At 40.7% G+C, this 16,537-nt stretch overlaps 1 protein-coding gene across 1 annotated transcript in view; it reads left to right on the top strand.

Moving 5' to 3' along the window:
• LOC139756141 (pescadillo homolog) overlaps positions 1-16,537 on the top strand; it is a 77,339-nt gene that overhangs the window by 8,050 nt on the left and 52,752 nt on the right. The window contains exons 3-4 of the mRNA XM_071675276.1: positions 1,687-1,894; positions 14,143-14,306. Coding sequence (XP_071531377.1) covers positions 1,687-1,894; positions 14,143-14,306 — 372 coding nt within the window. The remainder of the gene's footprint in view (positions 1-1,686; positions 1,895-14,142; positions 14,307-16,537) is intronic.

Raw genomic sequence — 16,537 nt, 5'->3', positions numbered from 1 at the left:
TGTTTGAGGACAATATGTGGTGTTAGGTGGTTTGACCGAGTTAAGTAATGAAAGGGTAAGAGAGATGTGTGGTAATAAAATGAGTGTGGTTGAGAGAGCAGAAGGGGGTGAATTGGAATGGCTTGGTCACATGGAGAGAATGAGTGAGGAAAGATTGACAAAGAGGATATATGTGTCAGAGGTTGAGGGAACGAGGAGAAGTGGGAGACCAAATTGGATGTGGAAGGATGGAGTGAAAAAGATTTAGAGTGATTGGGGCCTGAACATACAGGAGGGTGAAAGACGTGCAAGGAATAGAGTGAATTGGAATGATGTGGTATACCGCGGTCAACGTGCTGTCAGTGGATTGAACCAGGGCATGTGAAGCATCTGGGGTAAACCATGGAAAGTTTTGTGGGGCCTGGCTGTAGAAAGGGAGCTGTGGTTTCGGTGCATTGTACATGACAGCTAGAGACTTGAGTGTGAACGAATGTGGCCTTTGTTTTTTTCTAGTGCTACCTCATGCGCACACAGGGGAAAGGGGATGCCTTTTCATGTATGGTGGGGTGGTGGCAGAAATGGATAAAGGCAGCATGTATGAATATGTATGTGTATATATGTAAATCTATGTATATGTATGTATATGTTGAAATGTATAGATATGTATGTGTGTGTGTGTGTGTGTGTGTGTGTGTGGGTATTTATGTTTATGCAGGTGTATGTGGTTGGGTTGGGCCATTCTTTCATGTGTTTCCTTGCACTACCTTACTAACGCGGGAGACAGCAACAAAATATAATGAATAAATAACATAATTTCCTTTCTAGTCTTTCCATTGTGGCAGACAACTAAATCACATCCTAGGTCCTCTCATCCACAACAGACTGCATACTTGCCCCTCTTCAAAACCCCATCCATGAACAAATTAAACAACCATGGAGACATCATGCACCCCTGCCACAGACCTACATTCACTGGGAACCAGTCACTCTCCTCTCTTCCTACTCATACACGTGCCTTACATCCTGCTTCTGGGAACTTACCTCCCACACCATATTTTCTTAATACCTGCCACAAAGTATCTCAATTAACCCTGTCATATGCCTGCTCCAGATCCATAAATGCTACATACAAATTCATTTGTTTTTCTAAGTATTTCTCACATACATTCCTCAAAGCAAACACCTGATCCACACATCCTCTACCACTTCTGAAACCACACTGCTCTTCCCCAATCTGATGTTCTGTACATGCCTTCACCCTCTCAATCAGTACCCTTCCATATGATTAAGTTCTTGTATTTTGACTCTTCTTTGAGGCTTCAACAGTATAAAAGAAACAAGTCAATTTTCAAACTGCAGTAAAAGCGGAAACAAGAACAATTGATTGGAGTATTTTGAGGGAAAGAAAATGGGTATTTTGGATGGAAAGGGCTTAGGGATAAAGGAAGAGGATAATCAATGGGTTCAAATTCAAAAGGTGCAACAAGGCCTGAGTGAGGAGCTTATCAGGCTGTACTAGGGTAACAAGTTCCAGTTGTTCTAGTGCTTACTACGCTAAGATTAAATGCCATCTTTGTTTTCTATAGATGTTGTTAGAAAATGGATGTATTTGAGTGAAATTGCACATATGGCCCAAACTTAGTGGGAAAAAGATGTGTTTATTATTACCTGTTCTTGTTCTTTGCTAATAATTGCACTGATTTTCAGGCATATATGAAAAAGGTACACAAAGCTACAGCTAGGAAGGAACCAGAAAAGGCTGACAGCCTTTGGCTAAAGAAGCCAATTTATAAACTTGACCATGTTGTACGAGAGCGTTATCCATCCTTTGTCGACGCCCTTCATGACTTGGAAGACCCTCTGACTTTGTGCTTTCTTTTCTCCAAATTGGCAAGATTAAGACGATTACAAGAAGGTAAATTTAACTCTGTTATAACTATAGTTTTAAGATGCCAGGATCCTTTTTGGGGATCCTATAGCTTCAAGTCTTGTAATCATTAGTTGGGAAATGATGGACTCCTGCGGGTGAGAAGGTTTTAAGGAGCTTGTTCAATGATAAAGGTTTGCCAAAGGTGACTTGTCACTCAAAGTTTTATCCCATGTTGGCAGAGTCAGGTAAAACCTATAGATATAAAAAACACACAGACAAACCTATTACGAATGATGCTTGTACATAGTGATAACATTATTGAATATTCAATAGTGCAGCAACAAATCAAATCTTTACTGCATTTTTTGTAGTTTTTTTTTTTTCGCCGTCTCCCGCGTTTGCGAGGTAGCGCAAGGAAACAGATGAAATAATGGCCCAACCCACCCACATACACGTTTATACATACACGTCCACACACACAGATATACATACCTATACATCTCAACATATACATATATATACACACACAGACATATACATATATACACATGTACATAGTTCATACTCTCTGCCTTTATTCATTCCCATCGCCACCCCGCCACACGTGAAATAACATCCCTTTCCCCCCAAATGTGCGTGAGGTAGCGCTAGGAAAAGACAACAAAGGCCACATTTGTTCACACTCATTTTCTAGCTGTCATGTAGTAATGCACTGAAACCACAGCTCCCTTTCCACATCCAGGCCCCACAGAACTTTCCATGGTTTACCCCAGATGCTTCACATGCCCTGGTTCAATCCATTGACAGCATGTCGGCCCCAGTATACCACATCGTTCCAATTCACTCTATTCTTTGCACGCCTTTCACCCTCCTTTATGTTCAGGCCCTGATCGCTCAAAATCTTTTTCACTCCATCTTTCCACCTCCAATTTGGTCTCCCACGTCTCCTCGTTCCCTCCACCTCTGACATATATCCTCTTTGTCAATCTTTCCTCACTCATTCTCTCCATGTGACCAAACCATTTCAAAACACCCTCTTCTGCTTTCTCAACCACACTCTTTTTATTACCACACATCTCTCTTACCCTATTCTTATTTTGTAGGTATTTATTTACTTATTTTTATTTTGTAGGTTATTTTTATTTTTTTATCATACTTTGTCGCTGTCTCCCGCGTTTGCGAGGTAGCGCAAGGAAACAGACGAAAGAAATGGCCCAACCCCCCCCCCCCCCCCCATACACATGTATATACATACGTCCACACACGCAAATATACATACCTACACAGCTTTCCATGGTTTACCCCATACGCTTCACATGCCTTGCTTCAATCCACTGACAGCACGTCAACCCCGGTATACCACATCGCTCCAATTCACTCTATTCCTTGCCCTCCTTTCACCCTCCTGCATGTTCAGGCCCCGATCACACAAAATCTTTTTCACTCCATCTTTCCACCTCCAATTTGGTCTCCCTCTTCTCCTTGTTCCCTCCACCTCCGACACATATATCCTCTTGGTCAATCTTTCCTCACTCATCCTCTCCATGTGCCCAAACCACTTCAAAACACCCTCTTCTGCTCTCTCAACCACGCTCTTTTTATTTCCACACATCTCTCTTACCCTTACGTTACTCACTCGATCAAACCACCTCACACCACACATTGTCCTCAAACATCTCATTTCCAGCACATCCATCCTCCTGCGCACAACTCTATCCATAGCCCACGCCTCGCAACCATACAACATTGTTGGAACCACTATTCCTTCAAACATACCCATTTTTGCTTTCCGAGATAATGTTCTCGACTTCCACACATTTTTCAAGGCCCCCAGGATTTTCGCCCCCTCCCCCACCCTATGATCCACTTCCGCTTCCATGGTTCCATCCGCTGCCAGATCCACTCCCAGATATCTAAAACACTTCACTTCCTCCAGTTTTTCTCCATTCAAACTCACCTCCAAATTGACTTGACCCTCAACCCTACTGTACCTAATAACCTTGCTCTTATTCACATTTACTCTTAACTTTCTTCTTCCACACACTTTTCCAAACTCAGTCACCAGCTTCTGCAGTTTCTCACATGAATCAGCCACCAGCGCTGTATCATCAGCGAACAACAACTGACTCACTTCCCAAGCTCTCTCATCCCCAACAGACTTCATACTTGCCCCTCTTTCCAAAACTCTTGCATTTACCTCCCTAACAACCCCATCCATAAACAAATTAAACAACCATGGAGACATCACACACCCCTGCCGCGAACCTACATTCACTGAGAACCAATCACTTTCCTCTCTTCCTACACGTACACATCCTCGATAAAAACTTTTCACTGCTTCTAACAACTTTCCTCCCACACCATATATTCTTAATACCTTCCACAGAGCATCTCTATCAACTCTATCATATGCCTTCTCCAGATCCATAAATTTTTTATTATTTTTTTATTATACTTTGTCGCTGTCTCCCGCGTTTGCGAGGTAGCGCAAGGAAACAGACGAAAGAAATGGCCCAACCCCCCCCCCCATACACATGTATATACATACGTCCACACACACAAATATACATACCTACACAGCTTTCCATGCTTTACCCCAGACACTTCACATGCCTTGATTCAATCCACTGACAGCACGTCAACCCCGGTATACCACATCGCTCCAATTCACTCTATTCCTTGCCCTCCTTTCACCCTCCTGCATGTTCAGGCCCTGATCACACAAAATCTTTTTCACTCCATCTTTCCACCTCCAATTTGGTCTCCCTCTTCTCCTCGTTCCCTCCACCTCCGACACATATATCCTCTTGGTCAATCTTTCCTCACTCATTCTCTCCATGTGCCCAAACCACTTCAAAACACCCTCTTCTGCTCTCTCAACCATGCTCTTTTTATTTCCACACATCTCTCTTACCCTTACGTTATATATATATATATATATTTTTTTTTTTTTTCATACTATTTGCCATTTCCCGCATTAGCGAGGTAGCGTTAAGAACAGAGAACTGGGCCTTAGAGGGAATATCCTCACCTGACCCCCTTCTCTGTTCCTTCTTTTGGAAAATTAAAAAAAAAACAAGAGAGGGGAGGATTTCTAGCCACCCGCTCCCTCCCCTTTTAGTCGCCTTCTATGACACGCAGGGAATACGTGGGAAGTATTCTTTCTCCCAATATACATATACAAATATATATACATATATATATATATATATATATATATATATATATATATATATATATATATATATATATATATATATATATACATCCATATATATATATATAACTGCTTTAATTAGAATATTCCTAACACACCAAAACCTATATATGACTCTTGGTTTTGCCCTGTACAACCAGCAGTTCACAACCTAACTTGACCTTAAATTGGCTTACGATTTTGATCTATGAAAGAGCCTAGTTTAACCCCATGTCTTGATTAACCCTGTGTGTTGGAGTTTAACCTGGTGGTTAACAAATATATATATATATATATATATATATATATATATATATATATATATATATATATATATATATATATGCGAAGCGTATAGTTTGGAAACTTGATAATCTCTTTAAATAAATGGTTATAAATGTGATAGAAAACGGGGGATATTTCATTCAAATATTCAGATAAAGGGAGATAAATGTGACAGAAAACGTGAGATACTTCATTTAAATATTCAAAGAAATGAAAGGGTTATAAACGTGACAGAAAACGTGGGATATTTCATTCAAATAAAGGATTACAGATGTGATAGAAAATGTGGCATGGTTTCAAAAGGAAGTACACTTCAAAAAACAATTAAATCTATAAATAAGCTTCACCTAGCAATGATGAGTGGTCTTAATGCTCAATACCTTAGCCAAAACATACAACTTCTCGCCTCTGCTGCCCAGAGGTGTAAACAAACAGACGACAGACGGTGCGATCATACCATCCACCACGTCAAAATTTCATAATACGATTCTACAACATACATTTCGCCTACAAGAATAATTTACGGTTTTTATTTACGTTCGTATGTGTGTTTAAGCTACATATGTATTAACCTTAATTTTTTCCTACATGTACATCACCCTCAACAGTGTGTGTCGTAAATATTATTTCTTTTTTAACTATTAATCCTTCAAAGTCATTATCGTTAACTTTTTCATCTCTAATCACCCTATAAATGCTACATACAAATCCATTTGCTTTTCTAAGTATTTCTCACATACATTCTTCAAAGCAAACACCTGATCCACACATCCTCTACCACTTCTGAAACCACACTGCTCTTCCCCAATCTGATGCTCTGTACATGCCTTCACCCTCTCAATCAATACCCTCCCATATGATTTACCAGGAATACTCAACAAACTTATACCTCTGTAATTTGAGCACTCACTCTTATCCCCTTTTGTAGGTATGTATACATTATATGTCCTTTACATATCAGAGTTAAACATGTCTGAGTATTTCCTTGAAAAATATGATTTGTAAACTCCTAGAGAAATGTTTGGTGAAAGCCGTTGGTAAATTCCCTTAAATAAATCTGATGCGCTGTACATGCCTTTACCCTCTCAATCAATACCCTCCCATATAATTTCCCAGGAATACTCAACAAACTTATACCTCTCTAATTTGAACACTCACCTTTATCCCCGTTGCCTTTGTACAATGGCACTATGCATGCATTCCGCCAATCCTCAGGCACTTCACCATGAACCATACATACAATGAATATCCTTCCACTCTACCCATTCTCATCTGCCCACTTCCCATCTTTCTCATGCCACAGGCATCTTTTGCACAAGCCATCACTACTTCTCTAAATACATCCCATTCCTCCCCACTCCCCTTACATCATTTGCTCTCACCTTTTTCCATTCTGCACTCATTCTCTCTTGGTACTTTCTCACACAAGTCTCCTTTCCAAGCTCACTTACTCTCACCACTCTCTTCACCCCAACATTCTCTCTTCTTTTCTGAAAGCCTCTACAAATCTTCACCTTCGCCTCCACAACATAATGATCAGACATCCCTCCAGTTGGCCCTTTCAGCACATTAACTTCCAAAAGTCTCTCTTTCACGCGCCTATCAATTAACACATAATCCAATAACGCTCTCTGGCCATCTCTCCTACTTACATACCTATACTTATGCAAATCTTTCTTTTTAAATCAGGTCTTCCTTTTTCAGCACACAAATCTACACCCCATGTACACCAATTATACCCTCAACTGCCACATTACTCACCTTTGCATTCAAATCACCCCTCACTATAACCCAGTCTAGTGCTACCTCGTGCACATGCGGGGGGAGGGCTTTGTCATTTCACGTGTGCCGGGGTGGCGACGGGAATGAATAAGGGTAGACAGTATGAATTATGTACATGTGTATGTATGTATATGTCTGTGTGTGTATATATTTGTATACATTGAGATGTATAGGTATGTATATGTGAGTGTGTGGACTTGTATGTATATACATGTGTATGTGGGTGGGTTAAGCCATTCTTTCATCTGTTTCCTTGCACTACCTCGCTAATGCGGGAGACAGCGACAAAATATAACAAAAAAAAATAGATAATGTATTTTTCACCTCCAGTCCATCCCCTTGTAGATATACAGTCTTACCCCCAATTGGTTGATCTGATCACACTCTCATAAATGTATGTATTGTAATGGCACCTTCCTCTCCAGCAGCCCCTTCTAATTGTAAATACTGGCAACTGATCAAAGCTGATCGGAATAACCTATGCAACCTTTTTTCTGACTTTCCTTGGGTAAATTGCTTTCTCTTATGTGGTGATGCTTCTGTCTTTGCCAAACGCATAGCAGAGGTTATTCTTGCAGGAATGGAAGCATTTATCCCCTCTTCCTCCAAGGTGACTTCTTCATCCAGTCCATGGTTCAGCTGTTCCTATTCTGGGACCATTCAGACAAGGGATCAGGCATATTGGGCTTAGAAAAACTCTCCTTCCTCTGCCTCCCTTTCAGCTTTTATCACTGCGTGTAATCGTTGCAAGCATGTTATCTGTGAGACGAAGTTTTCATCTATTCAAAGAAATTGCTGTAACCTTGTCATCCACTGATAGGTCTTTCTGGTCTTTAGCTGAGGTCATTTCTAACAGCTTCTGTTGCTCTATCTTTCCTTCAGTTTTCCGTTCTGATGGTACTGTAGCTGTCTCTCCCATTGACAAAGCAACTCTCTTTGGTTCCCATTTCTCCTCTGACTCCACCTTAGATGACTCTACCATTCCTTCACCCCCTGATGCTCCTCTTACTAATCCTATGCCTCTTCCCATAATCTCTTCAGACTGTCCAAAAAGCGTTTCTTTTTCTGGACACAAGCAAGGCTTATGGTCCTGATTGCATTCATCCCCATGTACTGAAAGAGTGTGCCTCTGAACGTGCACCTGTGCTTGCTCATATGTTCTGTTTCTTCTTAAGAACCCAAACTTTTCTTTTTCTTTAGAAACATGCATTGATACATCCCATCCTTAAGAAGGGTGACTGTTCTGATCCCCTCTAACTATTGTCCTATTGCTTTGACATCTACCATTTCCAGTCTTTCAGTTCCTCCTCAATTCCCATATCCTTAAACATCTCGAAAATAATTATCTTCTCTCTGATCACCGATATGGCTTCCGTAAAGCAAGATCCTCTGATGATATTCTTTCTTATCTTACTAATGTATGGTCATCATCCCTGAAAGATTCTGGGGAGTCGTATGACATATTTCAGGCTTTTGGCAGGATGTGGCATTGGGGGTCTCGTCTCTAAGCTCCCCTTTTTGGCTTCCTTCCCTCACTTTGCCACTTCATATCTAGCTTCCTCTCTGGTCAATTTATCTTTGTGGTTGTTGATAGGTCAGCCTCCCCCATTTTCCCTGTCATCAGCAGTGTCCCTCAAGGTTCTGTCCTACCCTCTACATTTTCCTCCTTTTTTCAGTGATTCACTCTCCACAAATAATCCAGTGCACTCATACACTGACAAGTCAACACTGCACTCATCCACATCTTTCAATTCTGCTCCCTCTTCTCTCTGTCTTCATCTCATCTTGACATAGCTTCATCATTAAACACCAACTTAGGATAATCTTAGTGGGGTAGACAAAATCTTGTTAAGTTTAATGCCTCCCAGACCCAATTTCTACCCATCTCTATCGAAAACTGCATGCAACTTTTGTCCCTTCTATGACAGTCCTGTAATTCCACCTCTTGACTCAATAAACATACTTGGTATTACTGTAACATCTGCTCTTTCTTGGAAACCCCACATTACAAGAATAGTCAAGTTTGCCTTTAAGAAACTATGTGTCCTATTTAGATGTTGAAACTTTTCTTCTGAATAGTTGCTCCATTTATACAAGGGATTGACTTATACTTGTATGGAGTACTGCTCTCACATTTGGGGTGTTTCTCGAAAGTGGTACGACCTATAAACTGTCCCAGGCTAACTTCTAACTTGACCCACCTGCCGTCTGCTGCAATGTTGGTTCACTTTCCCTCTACTTTAGGTATTACTTTGGTTTTTGCTCCCAGGAGGTGGCTGCTTGTGTGCCCCCACCACTAGCTAGACCACCCAATACTCAGCTTTGGAACTGTCTATTTTCTCATGTTTTTCCCAATACCTATGACCTGGAACATTTCAAAAGACAGGTCTTTCATGTCCTCAAAAATTCATAAATACTTTCCCTTGTCTTCTTTTTCCATTTCATATTTCTCTCTTTATTTCAATTAAGGCCGACCTTGATGTGGATTTTTCTCTGTGACTGGAGCCTTCAACATCAAAAAAAGAAGCATCAGATTGGGGAGGAACAGTATGGTTTCAAAAGTGGTACAGGATATGTGGATCAGGTATTTGCTTTAAAGAATGTGTGTGGCATTTATGGACCTTGAGAAAGCATATGATAGGATTGATAGAGGTGCCTTATGGAAGGTCATAAGAATATATGGTGTGGGAGGAAAGCTGCTAGAAGCAGTTAGAAGTTTTTATCATGGGTTTAAGGCATGTGTATAAGTAGGAAGAGAGGAGAGTGAGATATTTTTGGTGGGTAATGAAAGGTGGGTAGGTTGGTTGCAACCTGAAGGGAGTTATGAATGGTGAGTATATGAATTTGCATCTGTGGAGGAGCATATTAATGAAGTAAGATTCGCTTACCATGACATTCAGAAGTGAAACTGGTTAGCAGTAACAAGATGACAGAATGCCAGACTGGCTTTCAATAACAGAATGCCCAAAAGTTCAAACATTGAAGGTAGTTTTCAGAATTTAGTATGTAGAGATCTGGGCCTGAACATGCAGGAGGGTGAAAGGCGTGCAAGGAATAGAGTGAATTGGACCGGGGTCGACTTGCTGTCAGTGGATTGAACCAGGGCATGTGAAGTGTCTGGGGTAAACCATGGAAAGTTCTGTGGGGCCTGGATGTGGAAAGGGAGCTGTGGTTTCGGTGCATTATTACATGACAGCTAGAGACTGAGTGTGAACGAATGGGGCCTTTGTTGTCTTTTCCTAGTGCTACCTCACACACATGAAGGGGGAGGGGGTTGTTATTCCATGTGTGGCGAGGTGGCGATGGGAAAAAAAAAGGCAGACTATGAATTATGTACATGTGTATATATGTATATGTCTGTGTGTGTATATATATATATATGTGTGTGTATATATATATATATATATGTATATATATATGTATAGGTGTGTATATTTGCGTGTGTAGATGTGTATGTATATACATGTGTATGTGGGTGGGTTGGGCCATTCTTTCATCTGTTTCCTTGCGCTACCTCGCTAACGCGGGAGACAGCGACAAAGCAAAATAGATAGATAAAAAATATAGTACGTAGAGAAAGAAGAATAGTCATAACAAACAATGAGGATGTCAGAATGAGATGTGGGATAAAGTTTTGAATAGTCAAACTTTAATGCTTAGGAGAAAGACGCATGAGGAGGCTTTTGTAAAGGATAATTCATGGTATGAGTGAACTGAACTAAGAGGAAGAAGGCTGAAAGTGAGGTGAATAAAGGATAAGGTAGGGAAGTGTGTTTTTGAGACAGAAGGAAAGCTTGGCTTGTTTAAATTTACATAAAGATTGAGATGCTTGGAAGAGAGGCAGCATTTGCCACCCTACTCCATAGTCTGGAAGATCAAAGTGAATACATGTAGATGGAGAACTTTCCCAGTAGTGATACATTCAAGAATGTATTACCATATGTGCTGTTTGTATTTTTTTGTTTTTGTTTTTATCTGCAGTTCATTACACATGGATTACTACTTTATTTTCGATTCATCAAGGTTGTTTAACTTTAGCCCTTTTCATGTTTTAAGGGGAAGAAATTTGCTGATAAAGCACTTAGCTCTTAGTTTCAAAATTGTAGGATCAGAAAGGGATGATGTAGGATTTTAAATCTTTCTATACTGCTACTTGTTAATACACATTTTCATTTGATACATAGAGATCTGTTCTTGAGGAATGTCCTTTAAAGGAAAAAATTTGTTAAAAGGGTTCTTTATAATATGATGCCCTTGGAGATGTGTTCCTGACAGTCAATTTTTATATTAGTAAGTGCTATAAAATGCCTTCCTTCAGTAGCAATAATGGCTCTGTAGACATTATCTTGGTGTGTTGTAGACAAAAATGAAGACATTTTCAGTATAGATACCTTATGAAACTAAATTTAACTAATACTCACCACAAGTTTGTTGGAGTGTTCAGCGTCGTTGATTACTGCTTCTGCTTTCTAAGGGCGTACCTACATCATCTTGTCCTGCTCTATATTATCTCCAGTGGCTTATTCCTTGTGTGGGAAAAATTCATTGCATCACAACTAGGATAGGTGGACTGGAAGGCTCTTTTTGTCCTGTCACTGTTATTAAGTATTGTTGTAATGGTAGAGGAAGCTGATCTTAATGACTAATTCACACATGCTCCATGCCAACCTCCCTCAACTCTGCATATCATTTGCTTCTTTAAGTCTGTATTAATCACCTTCCAGAGCACCTTAGATGCTTTTCCTATACTCTCATTTGCAAGCTACTTTCCATATGTGATGAGTTTAAAATGTTCCCTACATACACACAAGAGATACCCAAAGAGAGAGCATATGACACTAAATTGACTTGAATTATATTGGGCAGAACACAACTGGCTTAGAAAATGTAAACAAAGATGGCAGCGGATATATTTGTTGGTTCTTTTTCTTCTACACTTAATGGATTTTTGCATTTTTGTTGATTGATATGTAGGATGTATTACGTAATTGAATGCATGTATTTTTCATGTCCGTTAAATAAAAATCCATAGTAGAAGGTTCCATTGAAAAAGGTTTCATTGTGCTTTTTGCCATTTCCCACATCGTGCCGAAGCACAAGAAACAGATGAAATAGTGGCTTCATTTGCTTGCATCCACATCCACAGCTGTCACACTGAAGCCCAAACAGACCATTTCTCCAGTACTTCAAAGCCTCTTTCACTCCATCCTTCAATCTACTTTTTCTTCCCCTCAGTCTTACTCCCTCCACTTTTGCCATATAGATCCTCTGTAGTCTTTTATTACTCATTGTCTTCATAAGTCCAAGTCATATCATCTCTTGTCAGTCAGTCTGTGCTTCCTACCATACCTTACTCTGACATAGTCTTTCTGTACACAATTTCCCCTCCTCACACCACATATTCTCTTCAGATATTTTATTTTCAACGCAACTTGTCCATTGTTTTGCATTTAGGGCCCAAGGTTTACATCCATATAGCACTCTCAAGACTACAGCACCATCTAACATACCCACCTTTGCATTAACTGACAATGACTTTTCCCTTTACATGCCCTCTTACCACCCTGTGACTTACTTTTCCTCCTATGGTTCCCTATGTTTCTGATGCCACTCCCAAGTTTATAAACCATTCCAGTTTCTGCCTCTTCAAACTCACACTCGGCATTTCCTGTGTCACCAACCTGCTACACTTCATGATTTTGTTTATGTTAACTCAAATCCTCCTTTTCACATACTTTTCCAAATTGTGATGTCAGCTTGTGGAGTTTCTCTCTCGAGTTTTCTGTGATATTAGTGTCATTTGCAAACAGCAACTAACTCACCTGCCAGCCCTGTACCCCTATTGTACGGTTGACTTGCCCCTCCCTCCAAGACCCCATGCATTCAAATCCCTTTGCATCCTGTCCATGAACAGATAAGTACCCATAATGTTTATGAAAATTGTAGATGCTAGTCTATCTGTATCTCTGATGCCTGTTCCCAACTGGAACTCCATCAAGGGAATGGCCACAGCAGTAGTCTCCATAACTAGTTTGTAGATGCTACTATCCCTGGGGATAGGGGATTAAGAATACTTCCCATGTATTCCCTGCGTGTCGTAGAAGGCGACTAAAAGGGGAGGGAGCGGGGGGCTGGAAATCCTCCCCTCTCGTTTTTTTTTTTTTTTTTTTTTTTTTTTCCCAAAAAAAGGAACAGAGGGGGCCAGGTGAGGATATTCCCTCTAAGGCCCAGTCCTCTGTTCTTAACGCTACCTCGCTAACGCGGGAAATGGCGAATAGTTTAAAAGAAAAAAAAGAAGATGCTACTATTCAACATTATACACAGTGCGGCTGAAATATATACTAGTTGGCAGTTTATTTCATATACTGTAAAGGCAAACACCTGCCAAGCCCTATGAAAATTATTGTATTATTGGTTTAGACTTAAGTCCAGACTGATTTTGGTGGTTTGAAGTAGGCTTCCATTCATATGATGTTCAACCCATAAAGAAATTGAAAAACAAGTAGATGTTAAGTGTAAACAAGTCATTCCAGTATTTTGATTTTAATGAAGAATTTAAAAGCATTTTTTCCTCCTTATATTGTGATTGAGGTTTTTAGCATTCTCAGTCAAAGATTTACCATCAGTTTTGAGTCAGTTTTGTTTGGAGATATTAAGAGATAATGATATTCATAGTATCTGTAAATTTAGTTTTGTTGTAATAGATGAGGTTTTGTCACAGAGATGGAACTTTGATTTTAGAAATGTATTTTGGAAAGTGATACAATCTACATTAAACAAGCAGTGATAGAAATGATGAAAGAGCAAAGTCAGCGTGGCACTCTCAGCAATTAAGAATATTTTAGGAGCCATTAAGAATAATTTAGGGAATTGATGTACTCCATAGTATTGTACATATTTTATGAATTAGTGGTTGCATAGTAATTTTAAAAGTCAGCTAATCTAAGATTATAAGTGTTTGATATGTAATGTAATGATAGCATAATAATGAAATGCATTTTAAAACTGTGTATATAATACTTTATTTCAGAAATGCTTCACATGTGTCGGCGCTTGACAGTGGAGTTTATGCATTATGTCATTGAGGCCAGAGCATTGAGGAAGGTATTCATTTCCTTTAAAGGTTATTACTATCAAGCAGAAATAATGGGCCAGACTGTCACCTGGATAGCACCACATCCTTTTGCACCACATGTAAGAATTTCAGTGTTGAAATGTAGTAAAGTATTCAGAAATTACATTCTGTTTGATAATGTCATATAGATATTGATTAAGAAGTCACTACCACTGTCTTTACCATTTACTTTAGCCACTCCTCCCACCGTCACTACTGCCACCTGCACACCTACCTTTGCCAACCCCTCTGCCATTCCTTCTGCCAGCTCATCATTAAATACTGCTTGCCTTGTAAAATCTACCCTTCCTCCACCCCTATCACCCCCTTACTATAACCACCTTAACTATCATCTGTGCCACTACCTCTGCTATTCCCTCTGCAACCAGCGCTACCATCATCTCTCCTACCCCATTTGCAACCACCACCATGTCTACAACTACTTGTGACACCATTTTAGTGATCCATAGAACCCTGACAGCTGCCTGTACCACCACCACTCTGATTACCTCTGCCACCCTGTTTCCCTCCACCTCTACCACACTCTTGCCATTATCTCTGCCACCACCTTTTTCATCCACCTTTACTATCATCTGTGCCACTACCTCTGCTGTTCCCTCTGCAACCAGCGCTACCATCATCTCTCCTACCCCATTTGCAACCACCACCATGTCTACAACTACTTGTGACACCATTTCAGTGATCCATAGAACCCTGACAGCTGCCTGTACCACCACCACTCTGATTATCTCTGCCACCCTGTTTCCCTCCACCTCTACCACACTCTTGCCATTATCTTTGACACCACCTTTTTCATCCCTTCTGCAACCACCAGTATTGCCACTTCAGTCATCAGTTGTGCTACCACCTCTTCTAAACCTCTGTTGCCACCTCTGCTACCCCATTTGGAACAACCACTTCTACCACTTCTATCTTTGCCTCCACCATTACCACCACCCTTGCCACCATCTTTATAGCCATCTATGGCACCATCTCTGACATCCCCTCTGCTGTCACCACAACCATCACCCCTGCCAGCTTCTTGCTATCTCAACCACCACTTCTGCAAATAACATTACCACCACTTTTGTCACCATCTCTGCTTATACCTACCCTACCCTTGTAGTATCTCTACCACCCCCAGTGCAAGCACCTATGCTGCCACCAATACCATAGCCTCCACCACCCACTACCATCACCTCTGAATCCTCTTGTGCAGCCACCTTTCACTACTACTGCCTCTGCCATCCACTGCTACCACCTTTGCTACTTCCTCCTCCCATCCTTGCCTTTCCCTAGCTTATGCCAATGTTGTAACCTGTGCAACTACAATCTGTGCGACAGCTTCTGCCATCACTTCTTCCACCACACGTGTCACCATGTCTACTACAATTTCTGCCACCACTGATGCTGCCATCAGTGGCATTACCCCTGCTACCCCTTTGCCATCCCCTCTGCCACAACCACTACCACCACCTAGGCCAACATGGTTTAGGACACCATTTTTAAACAGCTAGGATACCATACTCGAGCATGTCATGCTTTTAGAACACCATGCAACATCTCTCTTTGAAACGTATTACTATACGACGTAACACTTAATGACACCATACTCATGGACACGTTACTGCACTCGTTTGCATCTTGGTGTGGGACACAGGACATCATGCTCCAGAATACCATACTATATGACATCTTTAAGACTCTTTACTATAGGACACTACACTTGAAAGACACCATCCATACTCATGGACACATTACTGTACTAATTTACTTCACATTGTGGGACATGTTCACATATTCCTTGTTTGGGCCATGATGTTATTCATGGTTTGATAGAGTAAGTAATGAAGGGGTAAGAGATATGTGTGTTAATAAAAAGAGTGTGGTTGAGAGAGCAGAAGAGGGTGTGTTGAAATGGTTTGGGCATATGGAGAGAATGAGTGAGGAAAGGTTGACAAAGAGGATATATGTGTCAGAGGTGGAGGGAACAAGGAGAAGCGGGAGACCAAATTGGAGGTGGAAGAATGAAGTGAAAAAGATTTTGAGCGATCAGGGCTTGAACATGCAGAAGGCATGCAAGGAATAGAGTGAATTGGAACAATGTGGAATACTGGGGTCGATTTGCTGTCACTGGAGTGAACCAAGGCATGTGAAACGTGTGGGGTAAGCCATGGAAAGGTCTGTGGGACCTGGATATGGATAGGGAGTTGGGTTTTTGGTGCATTACCCGTGACAGGTAGAGTCTGAGGGTGAATGAATGTGGCCTTTTCTGTCTTTTTTTCTGGTGCTACCTAGCTGACGCAGGGGG

This window comes from Panulirus ornatus, chromosome 20 (assembly GCF_036320965.1).
Source record: "Panulirus ornatus isolate Po-2019 chromosome 20, ASM3632096v1, whole genome shotgun sequence".
Classification (NCBI taxonomy): domain Eukaryota; kingdom Metazoa; phylum Arthropoda; class Malacostraca; order Decapoda; family Palinuridae; genus Panulirus; species Panulirus ornatus.
Note: the sequence above shows the minus strand (reverse complement) of the source record. Positions and strands in the feature narration are given on the sequence as shown.